This window comes from Dermochelys coriacea, chromosome 12, assembly GCF_009764565.3.
Source record: "Dermochelys coriacea isolate rDerCor1 chromosome 12, rDerCor1.pri.v4, whole genome shotgun sequence".
Classification (NCBI taxonomy): Eukaryota; Metazoa; Chordata; order Testudines; family Dermochelyidae; genus Dermochelys; species Dermochelys coriacea.
In genome coordinates this window covers 1,109,832-1,125,248 of record NC_050079.1, presented here as the reverse complement: position 1 = coordinate 1,125,248, position 15,417 = coordinate 1,109,832, and the positions used below count along the sequence as shown (strand labels likewise).

Sequence of the window (15,417 nt, the reverse complement as noted above, 5' to 3'; positions counted from 1 at the left end):
GGGCTGTAATCGCTACTAAGGTTGATCAGACAGTCCTGCCCTGCATTGAGCTCGGCTTCCCATGTGCCCGCAGGGCTCGGCACAGGACAGATTGGGGCAGTGGTGCCATTCTCATGGGCAGGCCGGGTGGGAACCAATTCCCAACATGAGTTGATCTTATCTCCTCTTTGTAGTGGCACCCTGGCAAATCTCTAGGTCACCCCCTGTCCCATGGCAGCAGCCCGCACTGCCAGAGATTACTGCCCTGGGAAGTTGCCTCCTTCCTTGGCAGGAGCTGTAGAAAACAGGCATGCTCTGAACAGTGACTGTGCTACAAAAAGAAAAGGAGTACTTGTGGCACCTTAGAGACTAACACATTTATTTGAGCATAAGCTTTTGTGAGCTACAGCTCACTTCAAAAGGCCCTTCTGTAAGAGATCTGCCCCCGCCTGCAGTGGAGTCAGAGCTCCTTGGGGTGCTGGGAATGGGGTTTATGGCTGTGGTGCGGGACCCCATGGGACGGGAGCCGGAGTCTGGTCACCGTGGGCTGTGTGGGGCCAGCCCGGCCATGGGGGAGGGAGCTGGAGCCTGTCCTGTGGGGCCGGCCTGGCTATGGGGTGGGAGCCGGAAGCTGGTCTAACATCACCAGAGTTCTCAGGTATGGATCAGTTGGTGGCTTGTTACTGTTGCTGATACATGGGCTCACCTACACCCCTGGTTGCAAGTGCGGCTGCTGGGGGCACTGATTTAGGGCCGGAATGGGCACCAGTCGCTGTGGTTACCCAAGTGGGGCGAGCGGGGGGAGGGGGGGAAGCTGGATGCAATTAAAGGCTCCGCAGTCACCAAGCAGCACCAGGGTGCCATGTGGCTTCCAGCATGGGGGGGGCCTGGCTGAGAGCAGAGGCCAAGTATGGAGGTGAGCGAAGATCCTGCTGCATGATGCTGGTGCCATAGCCCTGTGTGGTGCTGCTCCATGCCAGCTGGAGCCAAGCCTGAGTGCCAGCAGGGTTTACTCTCCCTGGCTGTGGCAAGGCCAGGCTGTGTGAATTCCCATGGTGCTGGAGCAGCCAAGCCCTGTCCTGTGGTGCCCCATGGCTGGCCCCGAGTCCGTGCTGCTGTGCCTGCTGGAGAGAGGGTGCTCTGGGCACTGCCCACATGATCACTCTCATGTGAAGTGCTTACGTAGGCAGGCAGACACAGGATGTGCACATGTACAAAGCCATGTGTGTACACACCCATAGCTCACAGGCACCACACACAGTTGCACACATGCACCTTTGCTTACCACAGCTGGGAGCACTTATCAGCCCCCCCTCCCGCTAAGCCCATGTCCTTTCTCAGATGAACTAGGGGGGCCTTTGCTTTGCCTCCTTGCCCCCAGCCGTGTGAAGGACTGTCTTGGGGGTGAAGGGCCCCAGCCTTTGGTCTTGGGGAGGAGTTGGGGCCCCAGGAGCTCGCCGGCAGGTGCAGGGAGGGGCCACAAGGACAGAGGACGCAGGGGCTCCACCAGGCTGGTTCAGAGATGCCCTCCTGCAGGTGGGCGCTGAGGCCAGACTGGCCCTTTGTTGGGCCAGGCCACTGCTAACAACTGAAGCTCCAGCAGCGAGAACCTGCCCTGCAGGGTCGGGGGCTCCAGCTTCCCACTGGGGGGAACCATGGCAGGGCCCCTTGCCTTGCAGCACTGGTCTCCGCCAAGCTTTGCTGTGCAGGCCTAGGCTCTGGGGCCAGACCCCAGGCTCACAAGCCTTGGGGAGCAGGGTAGGGGTCCCTGCTGAGCCATCCTATGCTAGTGCTCGAGTGGGTCAGGCGCAGGCGATGCTGGGGAAGGCCGCGTGGCACCTGCAGCTCCTACCAAGCACATGCAGCACATGCAGCTGCCAAGGGTGGCGGTGCCCTCTCTCTGTTGGGCAGTGCTGGAGGCTGGGGCAGGAGGGATGGTCACAGGGGGCTGCAGGACTGGGCTCCTGGGGGGGTGAAGGAGGCACATGTAGCTATTAGGCAGGGGGAGGGATGGGCTCCCAGTCAGGCCCCAGGGAGGTGCTGGCTGGCAGGGGAGCCCCATGCTGTGCCTGTGGGGAGCAGTTCCCCCACCCTATTGCCCCCTCACTTGGAAGTTGGGGGGCTGTGCATGCTCCTTCTGGGGCAGGCAGTCCCCTGGAGGTGTGAGGAGAGTCAGGAGCTTGCTAGCAGGGAAGGGTGATGGGGGCTCCAGCAGGATCCTGGGGGTGGGTTGCCTCTTCCTGCAGGGAAACCCCTTGGTTTCCCCTTGGAAACCCCTGTCAGCTGCTCCAGCTGGGGGGCTGCCATTGTCTCTGGCCCCTTTGGGGAGCTGGGGCAGGTTCACCAGCCAGCATAGGCCAGGTGCAACATTAACCCTTTTGTACCTGCTGGGTAGCCAGGCAACTGAAACTGAGGCAGACATGGGCTTCACAGCTGTATTATAAACAATTCCCATGTTTGCTGCAGGCTGAACATGGGGCTCGCCCCTACACTGTGCTCCAAGCAGAGCCCTGGGATGGCCAGACTGCAGGGGCAGAGGGGATCCGCCTGGGGCCCCATAGACTGGAGAGGGGCCAATCTCCATGCCCAGCAGGTCCCATGAACAGCATGGCACAGGCTCCCCCCAGCCCTGTGCCCACCCAGCATGCCCTGCTCCCTGCCCTTACCTGGCTGGAGCTTTGCCTGGCAGGTGCTGGGGCACACAGGACTGAGGTGGTTCAGCCCCTGCCATGGGAAGCTGGCACAGTGGCTGCCATGCTGGGCCAGGCTCTCAGCACCCAGTCTGGATGCCTGGAACCATAGATGGGCATAAAGCCATGCTAGGCTCCAGGTTCCGTCTGTGGCCCTTGGCACCGCCCAGCTGGGCAGCAGGGAGGATGGGGGTGGGCGCTGGGCACTGCCGGATTTGGGGACCTGCTTTGCAGAAGGTGGGTTTATTGACTGAGCACTGAGGGGAATACCCTCTCCCCCCAGCCCCCTGCCCCTGTCCCAGGGCAGGAGGTCACTCTGCTCACAGCCAGCTTTAGCACTGGCTTTGCGGGGGGCTGGATTTGCATTAGCCAACGCCATGGCTCTGCTGTGTAGGGTGCTGGCAGAATGGGGTTGGGGGAAGGACCTAGGCCAAGGCTGGGCCAGCAGGGGCCTGCAGGCTGGAGTTGAGGGGTGTCACACAAGCACAACTCTGGTGCTCTCTCACTCCTCCATCTGGTCCCTGGGAAGTCCCCTTTGCAATGTTACCCTCCGTAAGGTCACGTGGAGGAAACCTTTGCCTCCACCGCCAGCCCGTGGCCTCACCCCGTGAGCCCCTGTCAGCGCCCCTCGGCCTGCCCACCCTGAGGGAGCAATACGGCCCCCGCCTGCTTAGGCTGCAGTGACTCAACCAGCGTGTAAAGCAGCAGGTTATTGGACGTGGGGAACACAGAGTAGGAAGTTACCGCACAGTAACTGGGTCTGGCCGAGTCCCAGCGGGCCAGCCCCTTTTTGTCCATCCAGCTGACCCCCCTCTACCACCTCCTCAAAGGCCCCTTCTCTGTCCTTTGTCTTTGTTCCGGGCACACACATCCCCCTGGGCCCTCTCCAGCCCCTTGCTCTCCCGCTGGCCGGACCCGGTGGGTTCCAAGATGGGCAGGGCCGCGTAGTCAGCAGTGGCTGAGTCACAGCGTCCAGACCAGGCTGCTAGGCAGGGTCACACCTGGGCCTCTGCAACACCAAACCCCCTCACCCATCCCCTTGGTAAACAGCAGCACACAGAGGAAACTGAGGCCCACACAGTATTCATACAAACTGTTAAGAATATTCCCCACATTGTCACAAGGCCACTAGCAAAACTGGGGTGGGGTCCTAGGGCTGGAAGAGGCAGAAGAGCTGAGGCAGAGCTGAGAGTGGGGAGCCTGGGGCCGCAAGAGGTGACCGGGGGATAGGGGGGTGATAGCAGGCTAGGGGGAGTCACAGGGCTGGGAGAGGCAGTGGGGGGAGCTGGGACAGAGCTGGGAGGTCCTAGGGCAGAGAGAGGCGGGGGCGGGGCTGGGACAGAGGTGAGGGGGGAGCCTAGGGCTGGGAAAGGTGAAGTGGAGTAGTAGCAGAGCTGTGGGGGAGCCCAGGGCCAGGAGAGGCAGGGAGGACAGGAAGGGGTTTGCTGACATTAAGCCTGCTGCCTTCTACTGCTTCCAGTCCCTCCCTCCCATGGCACATACGATCCACTGGCCTCAACTCGGCTCAAGGGCCCAGACTCGGGGGCTCCCCCTGCCCCACTCCGAGTCCCTGTCTGCATGGGGAGGGGGAGTGACAGCTGCAGGCTCGGGAGGGAACCTGCCGTGTCAGCGCTGGGTGCTCTAGGCTGACTGGGCAAGGGTGGGTGGTGCCCCTCACAGCACCTTCCCAGGGTTCATGAGATTCTTGGGATCCAGCGCGGCCTTGATCTGCCTCATGACGGTCAGTCCCAGCTCCCCGATTTCCTCCCGCAGCAGATGGCGCTTGCCCAGGCCGACGCCATGCTCGCCCGTGCAGGTGCCACCTAGGGCTAGGGCCCGTCTGGGAGGAGAGGGGGCAGGATATGCATTAGCAGGAGGGCAGGGCAGCTGGGGGGAGGGTGGCCGGGGCGGCTGCACCAGGTGGGGGCAGCACAGTCAAGGGGAGGGTGTCACAGGGGGACTCTTGGGACCAACAGGCAGGGGGGTCCACAGGGGTACAGGAACCCCAGGGTCAGATCCCTGCATGTGAATTCACCCCAGGGGTCAGGGAAGGGCTCAGCTGTGTGCCAGCTGCCCATAGCGGATGCTGAAGGCATAGCTGCATTGCCAGGAGCATGCCAAAGGGAGCGGGTGAGGGGGACACACAGCCCAGGGGGAGGGTACAAAAGAGCAGGGTGTGACCCTGTGGTGCACCCCATGTGTGTGCAGTCCCTCCCCCCCTCCCCGCCCTTTGCCTCTGGGACAACTACTGACCCCGTCCAGGCCCTGCCCAGCCTGGCTGTGCTCCAGGGCCCCATGTGAGGAGCCAGTGCCTGACTGCCCCCCATGTGCAGAGCAGCTCCAGTCTTTCATGTGTCCTGGGAGGGCTGCCTGAGCTCTCAGCGAGGGGCCCAGGACAGGTGGCTCCTGGGAACTCTTCTGGTTGCTTCTCCTGCCACCCTGGCCTTGAGCTCTGGGCCCCTCCCTGTTGTGCCCTCCCCCCCCAATGTCCCTAGATCTGTGCTCAAAGGCCAGTTGGGGGGGCCCCATCTGCCCCCTGCAGGATCCCATGAGTTGCTTCTGCCCTTCAGCACCAGAGATGGGCCATGCAGGGCTGAGCTGCACTGAGCAGGGCAGGGTAGCACTGGGCAGAGCAGAGCTGGGCCGGGCTGGGCAGATAAGGCTGGGCAGGACAGAGCCGGGCTGGGCAGGGCTGGATAGCACTGGGCAGAGCTGGGCCGGGCTGGGCAGATAGGGCTGGGCAGGACAGAGCCGGGCTGGGCAGGGCTGGATAGCACTGGGCAGAGCTGGGCCAGGCAGGGCAAGACAGCGTGGGTAGAACTGAGGAGAGCAGAGCTGGGCAGAGGCAGGCTTGGCAGGGCAGATCAGGGCTGGGAAGAGCTGGCTTCCTACCTGGCCAGTCGGGTTGCAAACTCCTCAACACGCTGGCTCTCGGCCGGATCAGCTGGGTCGAACACCAGCATGCAATGAAAGTTCCCGTCGCCCACATGCCCGACTATCGGGCCTGAGGGGACACAGACCAGCTGCTCATACGGAGACCCTCTCCCAGCCCAGACACCTCCCACCCCTCCTCCAGTGGGGCCCCTTGCCCTACAGAGCCCATGCTGGAGTCATTACCCACCCCCGAAATGCAGCCCCCTCTGGGCAGAAAGGGGCCATGCCCAGGGTTTGGAGAAGGAGCCCCACGCCCCACTGAGATGGGGGTGGGGGTGGGGGTAGCTCATCACAGATATCCCCCACATCGGGATCTGGCCAGGGCATGAGGGGCCGCACGTCCCATTTGCTCAGGAGGACGGCACCTCCAGCAGTGCAGTTCCCCGGCACCGGCTGGCTCCGCCATTGGCTTGTCCTGTCCATCCTGCCCCCAGCACAGGGGTGAGATTGGATGAGGTCACAGTGTGGGGGCACAGGAATGACCCGCACAGCCCAGGGAGCATGTTTCCTGACAGGTGGAGGTCATGGCAGGCCCAGGGCTTATTAGTTCCAGCTCTGGGGAGCCAGGCTGGCTTAGTCCCTTTGCAGCCCCACTAAAACACAGGTCCTGCTCAGCACAGCCCCTGGGCTCGGATACCTGGGATCAAGGGGCACTGCCAGTGCTGTGGGTGAAGCATGTCGAGTGCGTTTGAAGCGTCTGATGTGTGTGAAGCGTGTTGTGTGTGTGAAGTGTCTGATGTGTGTGTGAAGCATGTGTGAAGTGTGCCCACCTGCCCTGTTCTCTGCATTGGTGGGCATTGTCAGGCCCTCATGCCGGTGAGGCGTTCACCCCAGACAGGTGCACTGTGGGTGGTTGGAGTTTAGGGGCCGCATTTGGGTTTATTCCCAACCCCTGCGGCAATATGGGGCAGGGCCTCTGCCCCCTCTGTCTGCAGCTCCCAGCCCCATGGCTCCCACACCCAGACAGGATAATGGCAGGCAGGCCTGACCGCAGGGAGATGGGAGCAACACCAACCCCAACATGTCATCCCTTCTCCTACTGCTTCGCCCAACCCCAGTGAAGTGACCCCCAGCTGCACAGGCCCTGACCCCAGGCTCAGTGGAGACCTACCTGTGAGCCCCGACTCCTGCAGGTCTCTGTGGGTCTCTCCCACGATGTGGGGCAGCCGAGAGATGGGGACGCACACGTCCGTGGAGTAGCCCTGGGGGGGAACACCGGAGAGGGCTCACTGACCCCCTCCACAGGATTGACAGGACACGTCTGGGCACCCTGATCCTGCCTCATGCAGGGGGTGCACACTGGCCTCTCCTGGGCCCCCAGAGGATGCCAGCTCCCCTGCGCCCCGCTGGTGGGACCCAGGCTCAGCTTGGGAAATCCCTTGCTAAGCCCTTCCAGGCTTGAAGATCAGGACGTGCTGTTCAGTGGGGTCCCCCGAAAGCCTGGGGAGCACTGACTCTGGGACCCCGTTGAGGAGCATCTGTCAGCAGTCACGCTACGGCAGAACAGTCCTGTGGGTGGGCACTGGCCCCCTGGACTGGGAAAAGCCCAGAGAGTCTCATGTCCCTGGCCCACCAAAAGCCCCCATATCACTCCCCAGTCCTCTCCCCTGATGCCTCCCCAGTCATAAGAACATAAGAACGGCCATACTGGGTCACACCAAAGGTCCATCTAGCCCAGTGTCCTGTCTTCTGAAAGTGGCCAATGCCAGGTGCCCCAGAGGGAATGAACAGAACAGGGAATCATGAAGTGATCCATCCCCTGTCATCCATTCCCAGCGTCTGGCAAACAGAGGCTAGGGACACCATCCCTGCCCATCCTGGCTAATAGTAATTGATGGACCTATCCTCCATGAATCTATCTAGCTCCCTTTTGAACCCCCTTATAGTCTTGGCCTTCACAATATCCTCTGGCAAGGAGTTCCACAGGTTGACTGTGCGTTGAGTGAAAAAATACTTTCTTGTGTTTGTTTTAAACCAGCTGCCTATTAATTTCATTTGGTGGTCCCTTGTTCTTGTGTTATGAGAAGGAGTAAATAACACTTCCTTATTTACTTTCTCTATGCCACTCATGATTTTATAATCATGTCCCTTCCCTTGGCACCCCTTACCCTCTCCCCAGACACCCCTTGCCCCTCAGGCACTCCCTCACCCTCTCCCCAAGTGACCCCCTCTTCCCCCAGGCTTCTCCCCGCCCCCTCTCCTCAGGCGCTCCCCCACCCCCTCTCCAAGTGACCCCCCTTCCCCCTGGCATTCCCCTCCCGCCTGCACTAGCTCACCTTGCTTCCGGGGCGCAGGGCCAAGGCCGCATACCAGGCATTGTGCCGAGCGGCCCACAGCTTGTTCCTTGCCTCCGGCTCCCGGGCCCAGGCAAAGTCTGAGCCGCCATTCAGCTGCACAATCTCCTCTGCAAAGGGAGAGACCCTCTCACCATCAGTCCCCTGCCCCCCGAGTGGGGCCTGGCTGCCAGCCGTCTCTGCCAGGCAGGCCGGGGCAGGGTAGAGGCCTGGCTTCCCCCTGTTGCTGGAGACCTATGCCAGCAGGTCTGGGGGACGGGAGGTGAGAGATCCACTCCCTGGCACGGTGACAGACTTGGCCAGGGCAGGACAGAGCAACTCTGTCCCCTGCAGAAAAGGGGAAGGGCAGCAACAGCCCACCTCAGCCACAAGCCGGGCAGCCAGCCACCCCACAGCTCCACCCAACCCCATGGTGCCATCCGAATATGCCCCTGGTGCCCTAGCAGGGCCCACCTGCCCCAGGGCTGCTGCTCCCCTGCTGCACCAGGAGGAGGGAGGGCCCCTTGCAGGGCCAGGAGAGCTGGCTGGGCCCCCAGCCTGTGCCCCCCGGGCAGCACCCCCCTGGCATCATGGGCATACCTGCCTGCAGGACCTGCTCCTCCACACTGCTGGGCGAGCCGTGGAACTCCAAGAAGAGCGTGGGGGACACGGTGTAGCTCAGGCCACTGAACTGGTTACAGGCAGCCATCATGACGTCATCTAGGAACTCTGGGGGAGCAGAGAGGCTGGGGGTCAGAGCCCTGGAGGGCTCTGTAGCCTGCTGGGGAGCGATACCCCCTGATCCCCAGGGCACACTCTGCAGGGCACAGGGCAGCCAACTCACCAATCCGGGCCACGGGAATGCCAGCCTGCAGCACCTGCACCGTGCAGCCCACCGCTGCCTGCACGCTGGGGAAGGCGCACACGGCTGCCACTGTGGCCTCAGGGCTGCCATGTAGCCGCAGCGTAGCCTGGGTGATGAGCCCCAGTGTCCCCTCGGAGCCCACAAACAGCCCCGTCAGGTTGTAGCCAGCAGCGCTCTTCCTGCAGCAGGGCGAGAAGGGGCTGGGGTGAGATTTGGGGCAAGAACCCTGTCATGACCATACCGCTAAGAGTAGCCTAGAATTTCTACTTACCTGTAAGGGGTTAAGCAGCTCAGATAACCTGGTTGGCACCTGACCAAAAGCACCAATGAGGAAAGAAGATACTTTCAAATCTTGGAGGGGGGGGGAAGGAAGGCAGGCTTTGTTTTGTGTGTTCTCTTGGGAAGCAGAGAAGTATCAGGTCAGAAAACTCCTTCTTCTATAAACCATCCTAACTGTCTCTTATTACAAAAATTGTAAGTAAAAGCCAGGCAAGGTGTGTTAGATAATCTTTTGTTTTGCTTGTGAATTTTTCCTTTGCTGGAGGGAGGTTTATTCCTGTTTTTTGTAACTTTGAAACTAAGCCTAGAGGAAGTTCTGCTGTGTTTTTGAATCTTTTGTTACCCTGTAAAGTTATTTTCCATCCTGATTTTACCGAGGTGATTTTTACCTTTTTTTAAAAATAAAATCCTTCTTTTAAGAACCTGACTGATATCTCTATTGTCCTAAAACCCAGGGGTTTGGGTCTGTGATCACTTTGTAACCAATTGGTTAGGATATTATTCTCAAGCCTCCCCAAGAGAGGGGGTGTAAGGGCTTGGGGGGATATTTTGGGGGAATAGGAACTCCAAGTGGTCCTTTCCCTGATTCTTTGTTAAATCCCCTGGTGGTGGCAGCGTACCCTATAAGGGCAAAGAGTTTGTGTCTTGGGGAAGTTTTAACCTAAGCTGGTAGAAATAAGCTTAGGGGGTCTTTCATGTGGGTCCCCACACCTGTACCCTAGAGTTCAGAGTGGGGAGCGAACCCTGACAAGCCCCCTGGTGCCCCCCTTCCCTGCAGCCCCCAGTACCTGAAGTGGCGGCCCTGGCCAGCCGTGTGCAGCACCCTGCCATCGGCCAGCACCACCTGCAGGTTGAGCACGTTGTGGCGCATGGTGCCGTAGCGCACAGAATTGGTGCCCGAGGCGCTGGTGGCCGCCATGCCGCACAGGGATGCATCAGCGCCAGGGTCTGCAGAGGGAAAGGGCACAGCCGGCCGTCAGTGGTGGACGGGGCCAATGATCACAGGGCATTGCAGACCCAGCACCCCGGGGAACCTTCCCCTCCGCGCCTAGGGTAGAGCTGGTCCCAAGACAGAAAGCCGCGCACCCCCAGTTGCTGTGCCGTGGGTGCTCCGAAAGCTGGTCCAGGCTGAGCCCCTGGCAGCTGCCAGCACCAAGCCCAGCGTGTCATGGCCACAGGGACGTGGAGGGAGCGACCAGGTCAGAGTTCAGGCCCCTTCACCCTGGGCGGCTGCAGCACAGACTGTGCCCACATTGCCCTGCCTGGCACTGCCCACCCCATGGCCCAGGCGGGCTGTGGCCTGCATGCTGAGTGGGCCAACGAGGGTCCTGTGACGGGGTTGATTTTCATGGCACGTCCACTGGAGTGTGACCCAGCTGCTCTGTTCCCGGCAGCCGGCACTACTGCACTGGGCTGGATTGGGGCAGAGGATCTGCGGGTGAAGCTCACCAGCCCATTGATAGCCTGCTGCCCAGGTATGTCGCCCAGCACAGCGGCCAGCTTCCTATCCCAGCTTCCTGCTCTGACACCACTGAACCCAGCAGCAGGCCTGGGCGTCAGCCATGTGCTGGAATGGGGCTGGGACCGCTCGTCCCCCACCACTGGAGGGAGCCCCTCACCCCGTGCCCGGCATCATACCGACAGGGAACCAGAGGCCGGTGTCCCGCAGGTAGTTGTTGAGCGCTTTGCGGGTCACCCCCGGCTCCACGGCCACAGTGAAGTCCTCAGTGCTGAGCGCTGTGATGCGATCCATTCGGGTCAAGTTAAAGCACACGCCGCCCTGGCCCAGAGAGATGGGAGCGGGCATCAGAGACAGCCCCAACGGCGCTCCCTGGAAAGGGTCTGAGACCTGCTGGGTCACCACCTGAACGCACATAGGCAGGTGGGGCAGGGGCAGGACACTGCCAGGCTGGGGTTCCCCTGCTCTGTGCCCCAGTAGTATCTCGCCATGGCTGCCCTGGCATCGCTGCCCAGCCATGGAGTCGCCAGAGCTCCAGGCGAAGATGAACCACCATGGCCCCCTCATCACTGATCCCCTCATGGCACAAGACAGAAGCGGAGCCTGCCTGGAAGGAACCTCCCCAGAACAGCCACAGCTGGGCCACGCACCTACTGGCCTCTGCAAGCACTGCCCTGCTGGGGACAACAGGGCAGCAGCCAAGGGCTGGGCCTGCTGGCCCTTGTCGAGAGGGGAAGACTCGCTGTGCCAGCCTGGCCTGCAAAAGGACCTGTGTGTGGGGTGGCAAAGGTCTGGGTTGGCACCTCAGCTGGATGAGTGGGCAGAGTGCCAGCTGCACTGGAGCCCCACTGGGTTATGCCAGCTGGGGATGGGAGCTGTCACACCCTATGGCCAGGGAATGCTCACTGTGCTGCGCCCACACGGCGTACCCTCACTGCGCTGCCCCCTGCTCCATACCCTCACTATGCTGCCCCCCACTGCGTAGCCTCACTGCATTGCCCCCTGTTCTGTACCCTCACTGCGCTGCCCCCCCAGCTCTGTACCGTCACTGCTGCCCCCAGCTCTATACTCTCACTGCGCTGCGCCCTGCTGCGTACACTCACTGTGCTGCCCCCCTGCTCCATACCCTCACCCCTGGGCCCCCGCTCCGTACCCTCACTGCGGTGATGCCGCCCTCCAGGCCCGTGCCAGTGCTGAAGGGGATGATGGGGACACCATGACTGTAGCAGATCCCCGCCAGCTTGCTGACCTGCTCCATATCCTGGGGCCAGACCACGGCGCCCGGTGGACTGCACCTGCAGGCAGGGGAGAGCTCCATGTAATGCCAGCTCCCGGGGGCAGGGTATGCCTGTTGTCTCTGCGCACAGTGTGTGCAGCTCCATCTGGGCTGAGAACACAGCAGGGAGCCAGCTGTGTGCCAGGCTGGGTGGGGCAGACAAGGCCTGGATGAGCCAGGGGAAGAGGGGCTTTGAGGGCTGAGCAGGGCACTGGCCCCTGGCCCCACGGGTTGGCTCCCGCACACTGATCCAGAGGACGCTAGAGGGCTCAGCACCAGGGCCTATCTGCACCAGCTGGCAGGGCATGGTGGGAGAAACTGGGATTTCAGCGGCGCCTTGGAGGCAACAGTTTGGTGCAACCCTGGGGCATCCGGGTGGGGCTGCACCCGCTGTGGCCATGCTGGGCACGGGGGGCACTGTTGCAGCAGCAATGGGACAGCTATGCCTATGCCTCCCAACAACTGCTCGGGTCCAGAGCCCATCCCTGGAGCTCTGTCCTTCCCATGGCCATGTCACTGCGTCTCCCTGGATCGCGCTGGGTGCTGCATACGTGTCACAGTTCCTCCAGGGGGATGGGCTCCTCCCAGGGCACGAGGGAGCCAAGCCAGCAGAGGCCCTTCACAGCCCCCCAGAGAGCCCCAGAGCCTGGGTCAGTGAGGCTCTAGAAGGCTCCCCAGTCTGCACTGACTATATGAGCCAGCCTCTGATGAGTGTGTGGTGTGTGCTGGGAGCTCCGCAGGTACCTGTGCATGGATTCATCCCTCCCGTGCTGCTCCCGGGCAGCCAGGGCTGTGGACACATTCGGGCTCCCCACCACGGCTCGCAGGGCCTCCACCAGCTCCCCCGGCAGCTGGCCCTAGAGAGAGTTAAAGGGCCGGCGTGTTACAAGCACCTGCCGTGACATTCCCTTTCTCCAGACGGCGGCAGAGCTCCCGGGCATGAGCTCGAAGCGTGTGGGCAAACCTCAGAGCTGTGCAGGGAGATGGGCACCCAACCACAGCCCCTCGTCTCTCCCCAGGGATGAAGGGCACAGGACATGGAGCTCGTGCTGGGATGGGGTCTTGGCTGCTCCAGGAGAAGGCATGATGGGCAGCGGGGTGGAGCTAGGCGGGCAAGTCTCTCCCCCCATCTATCATTGCTGTCCTTAAGAGGTCTGTCACAGACACACAGACATGTGCTGTGTCTTAAGTGTCAAAAGGGCTGGAGATTTCCTTTCAGTCCCCTCCCCCTCCCAGTGCTGCCCTTCAGCAAGGATGGCCCCAGCCAAGCTGATCCTGAGCTGCGCATGGATGCCAGACTCCGGCATGCACAGGGACCTGGAGCACAGGAGCCAAACGCGGAGACCTGCCTTCCCTGAGTTCCTCCAGAGGTGTTCGCCACCACTACAAATTTGTCTGGGTGTGTGAAAGAGAAGGGCGCCTGGCAAGAGATGGGTTGGCTAAGGGGTGCAGTTCAGCTGTTTACAACATTATTGGCACTGGAGATCTCAGGTGCCTGGTTTTGCCTCATTGGCCATGCAGGGCCTCTGGTCAGCTCTTTCTGACCCAAATCCAGGGGCTTGGAAAGGAAATCTGAAGGGTTAGTGCAACGCTTCCAAACAATCTGAGGAGATTATGGTTGGGTGGGTCGCAACTGGATCTGAAACGACTCCTTCGTGTGGAGCCAAGGCCTGCCTTCAGGGAGCTGGGGAAATGCTGGACCTCTAGAAACCACAAGGCCCCGAAGGAAGGCTACATTAGGGCAGAATAGGACTCAGGTGGAGAGAGACTCATTCGCCCCTGGCCTGAGGTGCAGGCTGGCTGTGAGCATCACCAGAGACTCTCGGAAGACACAAAACATCCTGGTCTTAGCAGCCAGGTTCACTCCTTGATTTCTGGCCACCTCTCGCTCTGCAGTAATGTGATGCTGTTCCGTGCAAATGAGTTCTTTCTAAATGAGCATGAATTAATGTCAGGTGAAGAGCTGCCCAATATTCGGTCAGGGGGTCTCCAATTGGCAAAGCATCGATGGGACAATGGCTCCTCCTGACGCAGCAGAGTTCACAGAGTTGGAGCTGGAGCTGCGGAGTGTAACAGACTAAGATGTTTGCTGTGTTTTATCTGTGGGGCCAGCCCAAACTCAGGGGAGGGAGAGAGCATTCTTTCCGCACCAGATCTGAGCCCTACGTTTTAATCAGCGGCACCTGTGCAGGATCCACTGCCACTTCTCGGAGCAGAGCCCCACTTTGCTGAGTCTGCCCCCTGGCCCAGACACCCCCTTACCCCTTGGCACGCACATTCCTGGCATAGGGAGGTGGGTTTTGGAGCCCCCCAATGCTGCCTGGGTTTCTCCCCTCCTGGGGGCTGCCTTTGTCAATGGTTTGACATTGCTACCCTGCTGCCCACAGCTGGGGGTTCACTCACTTGGGGTGTGAGTCCTTCCCTTTCCTCTGAAACTCACCAGAGGTTCATCACTAATATCCCCAAATCCCCCACTTCTGCCCAGTACGGGGGGTGTGGCGGGAGGGCAGGGTCTGGGCGTGGGTAGGTCGCAGCCTGTTGCAGTGAGGGTTCCTGTGCCCGGGAGCCACCTTTGCAGCGCTGGCTTGGTGTCTTTCCTGCCCGCCGCACCCGAAACATTGCCAGCGTTTCGGGCCTGGTGAGCTCCAGGGCTGCTAACAGCCTGTTCGGGTCAAATCCAGCCTTGCGGGCGGTGACGGACTCTGTGAGATGGGATCAGGTGGCATCATGTCAGGGGTCCCGGTAGCAGGTCCCATAGAGAGCAAACTCCCACCCCTAGGTGTGGCCCTTGCGGGTCAGGTGGGAGATGCCCTGGGGAGGTGGTGGGGCAAGCAGGCCTGGCCAGGGGATGATGGGGCTCAGTGCGCTGCTCTCAAGCCAGTGCTGGAATTGGCTGTTCAAACAAAAGTGCTGGATGCAGCTGCCCTGGCCAGAACGTGACTGGCGGAGACTCCAGACCCCCGGCATGGGGGGGCAAATTGTATACGTCAATGGGGAGCACAATTTAAAGGGGGCAGAGGAAAGTTCGGAGTCCAGCCCCCCATTCCCCCCAATATAGAAGTCAAACTACAGCTATGGCCGCCGGCCAGGGTCCAAGCGGGCACGTGGACTCTCCCCACCCTGCGTCAGCCAGGCCTGTGCCAGGCACGGTGCCAGCCCAGGTGGGCTGGGAGGGTACAGAGGGGCCTGTCTGGCTCCCGCCGCTAGCTCGGGGCTCAGCCCTGCCCTGCGGCGAGCTGGGTCGGAGCCGCCCCCTGGCAAGGTCCCAGCAGGCCCGAAACGCTGGCGATGGGCAGGGCCCCGCTGGCCTCCTGCCCGTACCTGCAGGCCGGAGCTCCTCCTGCAGCCGAGCGCCCCGCTGCCGCGGCAGAGCCTCTGCAGAGCCATGGGGGCAGTGGGCAGGAGCCGGACCTGGCTGTAGGGCGCACCGGGCTCAGCTCCCAGTGCCCGCAGGGCAGCGCTCGCTGCTCTCCAAAGCGAAACCAGCCTCCCCACTGGCCCAGCCCGCCTGGGGGCACCCGGGAGGCCGCCCACGTTAAGGTGGAACCGACTATTAAGGTGGCGCCGATTGGCAGAGCCGGGGCAGAGAGGGCTGGGCAGGGGCAAGCTCCTGCCCCCAAGGGAGGCGGTGGGGTTGGCTCGGGGGAAGGCCGCTGGTGCCG

General features: G+C 61.6%; 1 protein-coding gene and 1 long non-coding RNA gene across 5 annotated transcripts; one reads left to right on the top strand and one right to left on the bottom strand.

Moving 5' to 3' along the window:
- Nucleotides 1–2,014: 2,014 nt before the first annotated feature.
- LOC122456368 lies at nucleotides 2,015–3,877 on the top strand. Its single transcript, XR_006275264.1, has 2 exons — nucleotides 2,015–2,809; nucleotides 2,851–3,877. It is a non-coding gene; the product is annotated as an uncharacterized LOC122456368 (long non-coding RNA).
- On the bottom strand, nucleotides 3,367–15,255 carry LDHD (lactate dehydrogenase D). 4 transcript variants are annotated; one of them, XM_038367967.2, is made up of 11 exons: nucleotides 15,077–15,255; nucleotides 12,500–12,612; nucleotides 11,633–11,774; nucleotides 10,659–10,800; nucleotides 9,809–9,968; nucleotides 8,721–8,920; nucleotides 8,477–8,605; nucleotides 7,880–8,007; nucleotides 6,715–6,805; nucleotides 5,562–5,673; nucleotides 3,367–4,509 (listed from the first exon to the last, which is right to left on the bottom strand). In XM_038367967.2, the coding sequence occupies exons 1-11, from the start codon at nucleotides 15,140–15,142 to the stop codon at nucleotides 4,344–4,346; spliced, it is 1,449 nt and encodes a 482-aa protein (XP_038223895.1). In that variant the 5' UTR covers nucleotides 15,143–15,255; the 3' UTR covers nucleotides 3,367–4,343. The 4 variants fall into 4 exon arrangements, with proteins under 4 accessions (XP_038223895.1, XP_043351305.1, XP_043351306.1 ...); XM_043495370.1 differs by having other exon boundaries at nucleotides 11,612–11,774; nucleotides 15,077–15,254; XM_043495371.1 differs by having other exon boundaries at nucleotides 11,729–11,774; nucleotides 15,077–15,254.
- Nucleotides 15,256–15,417: the final 162 nt, after the last annotated feature.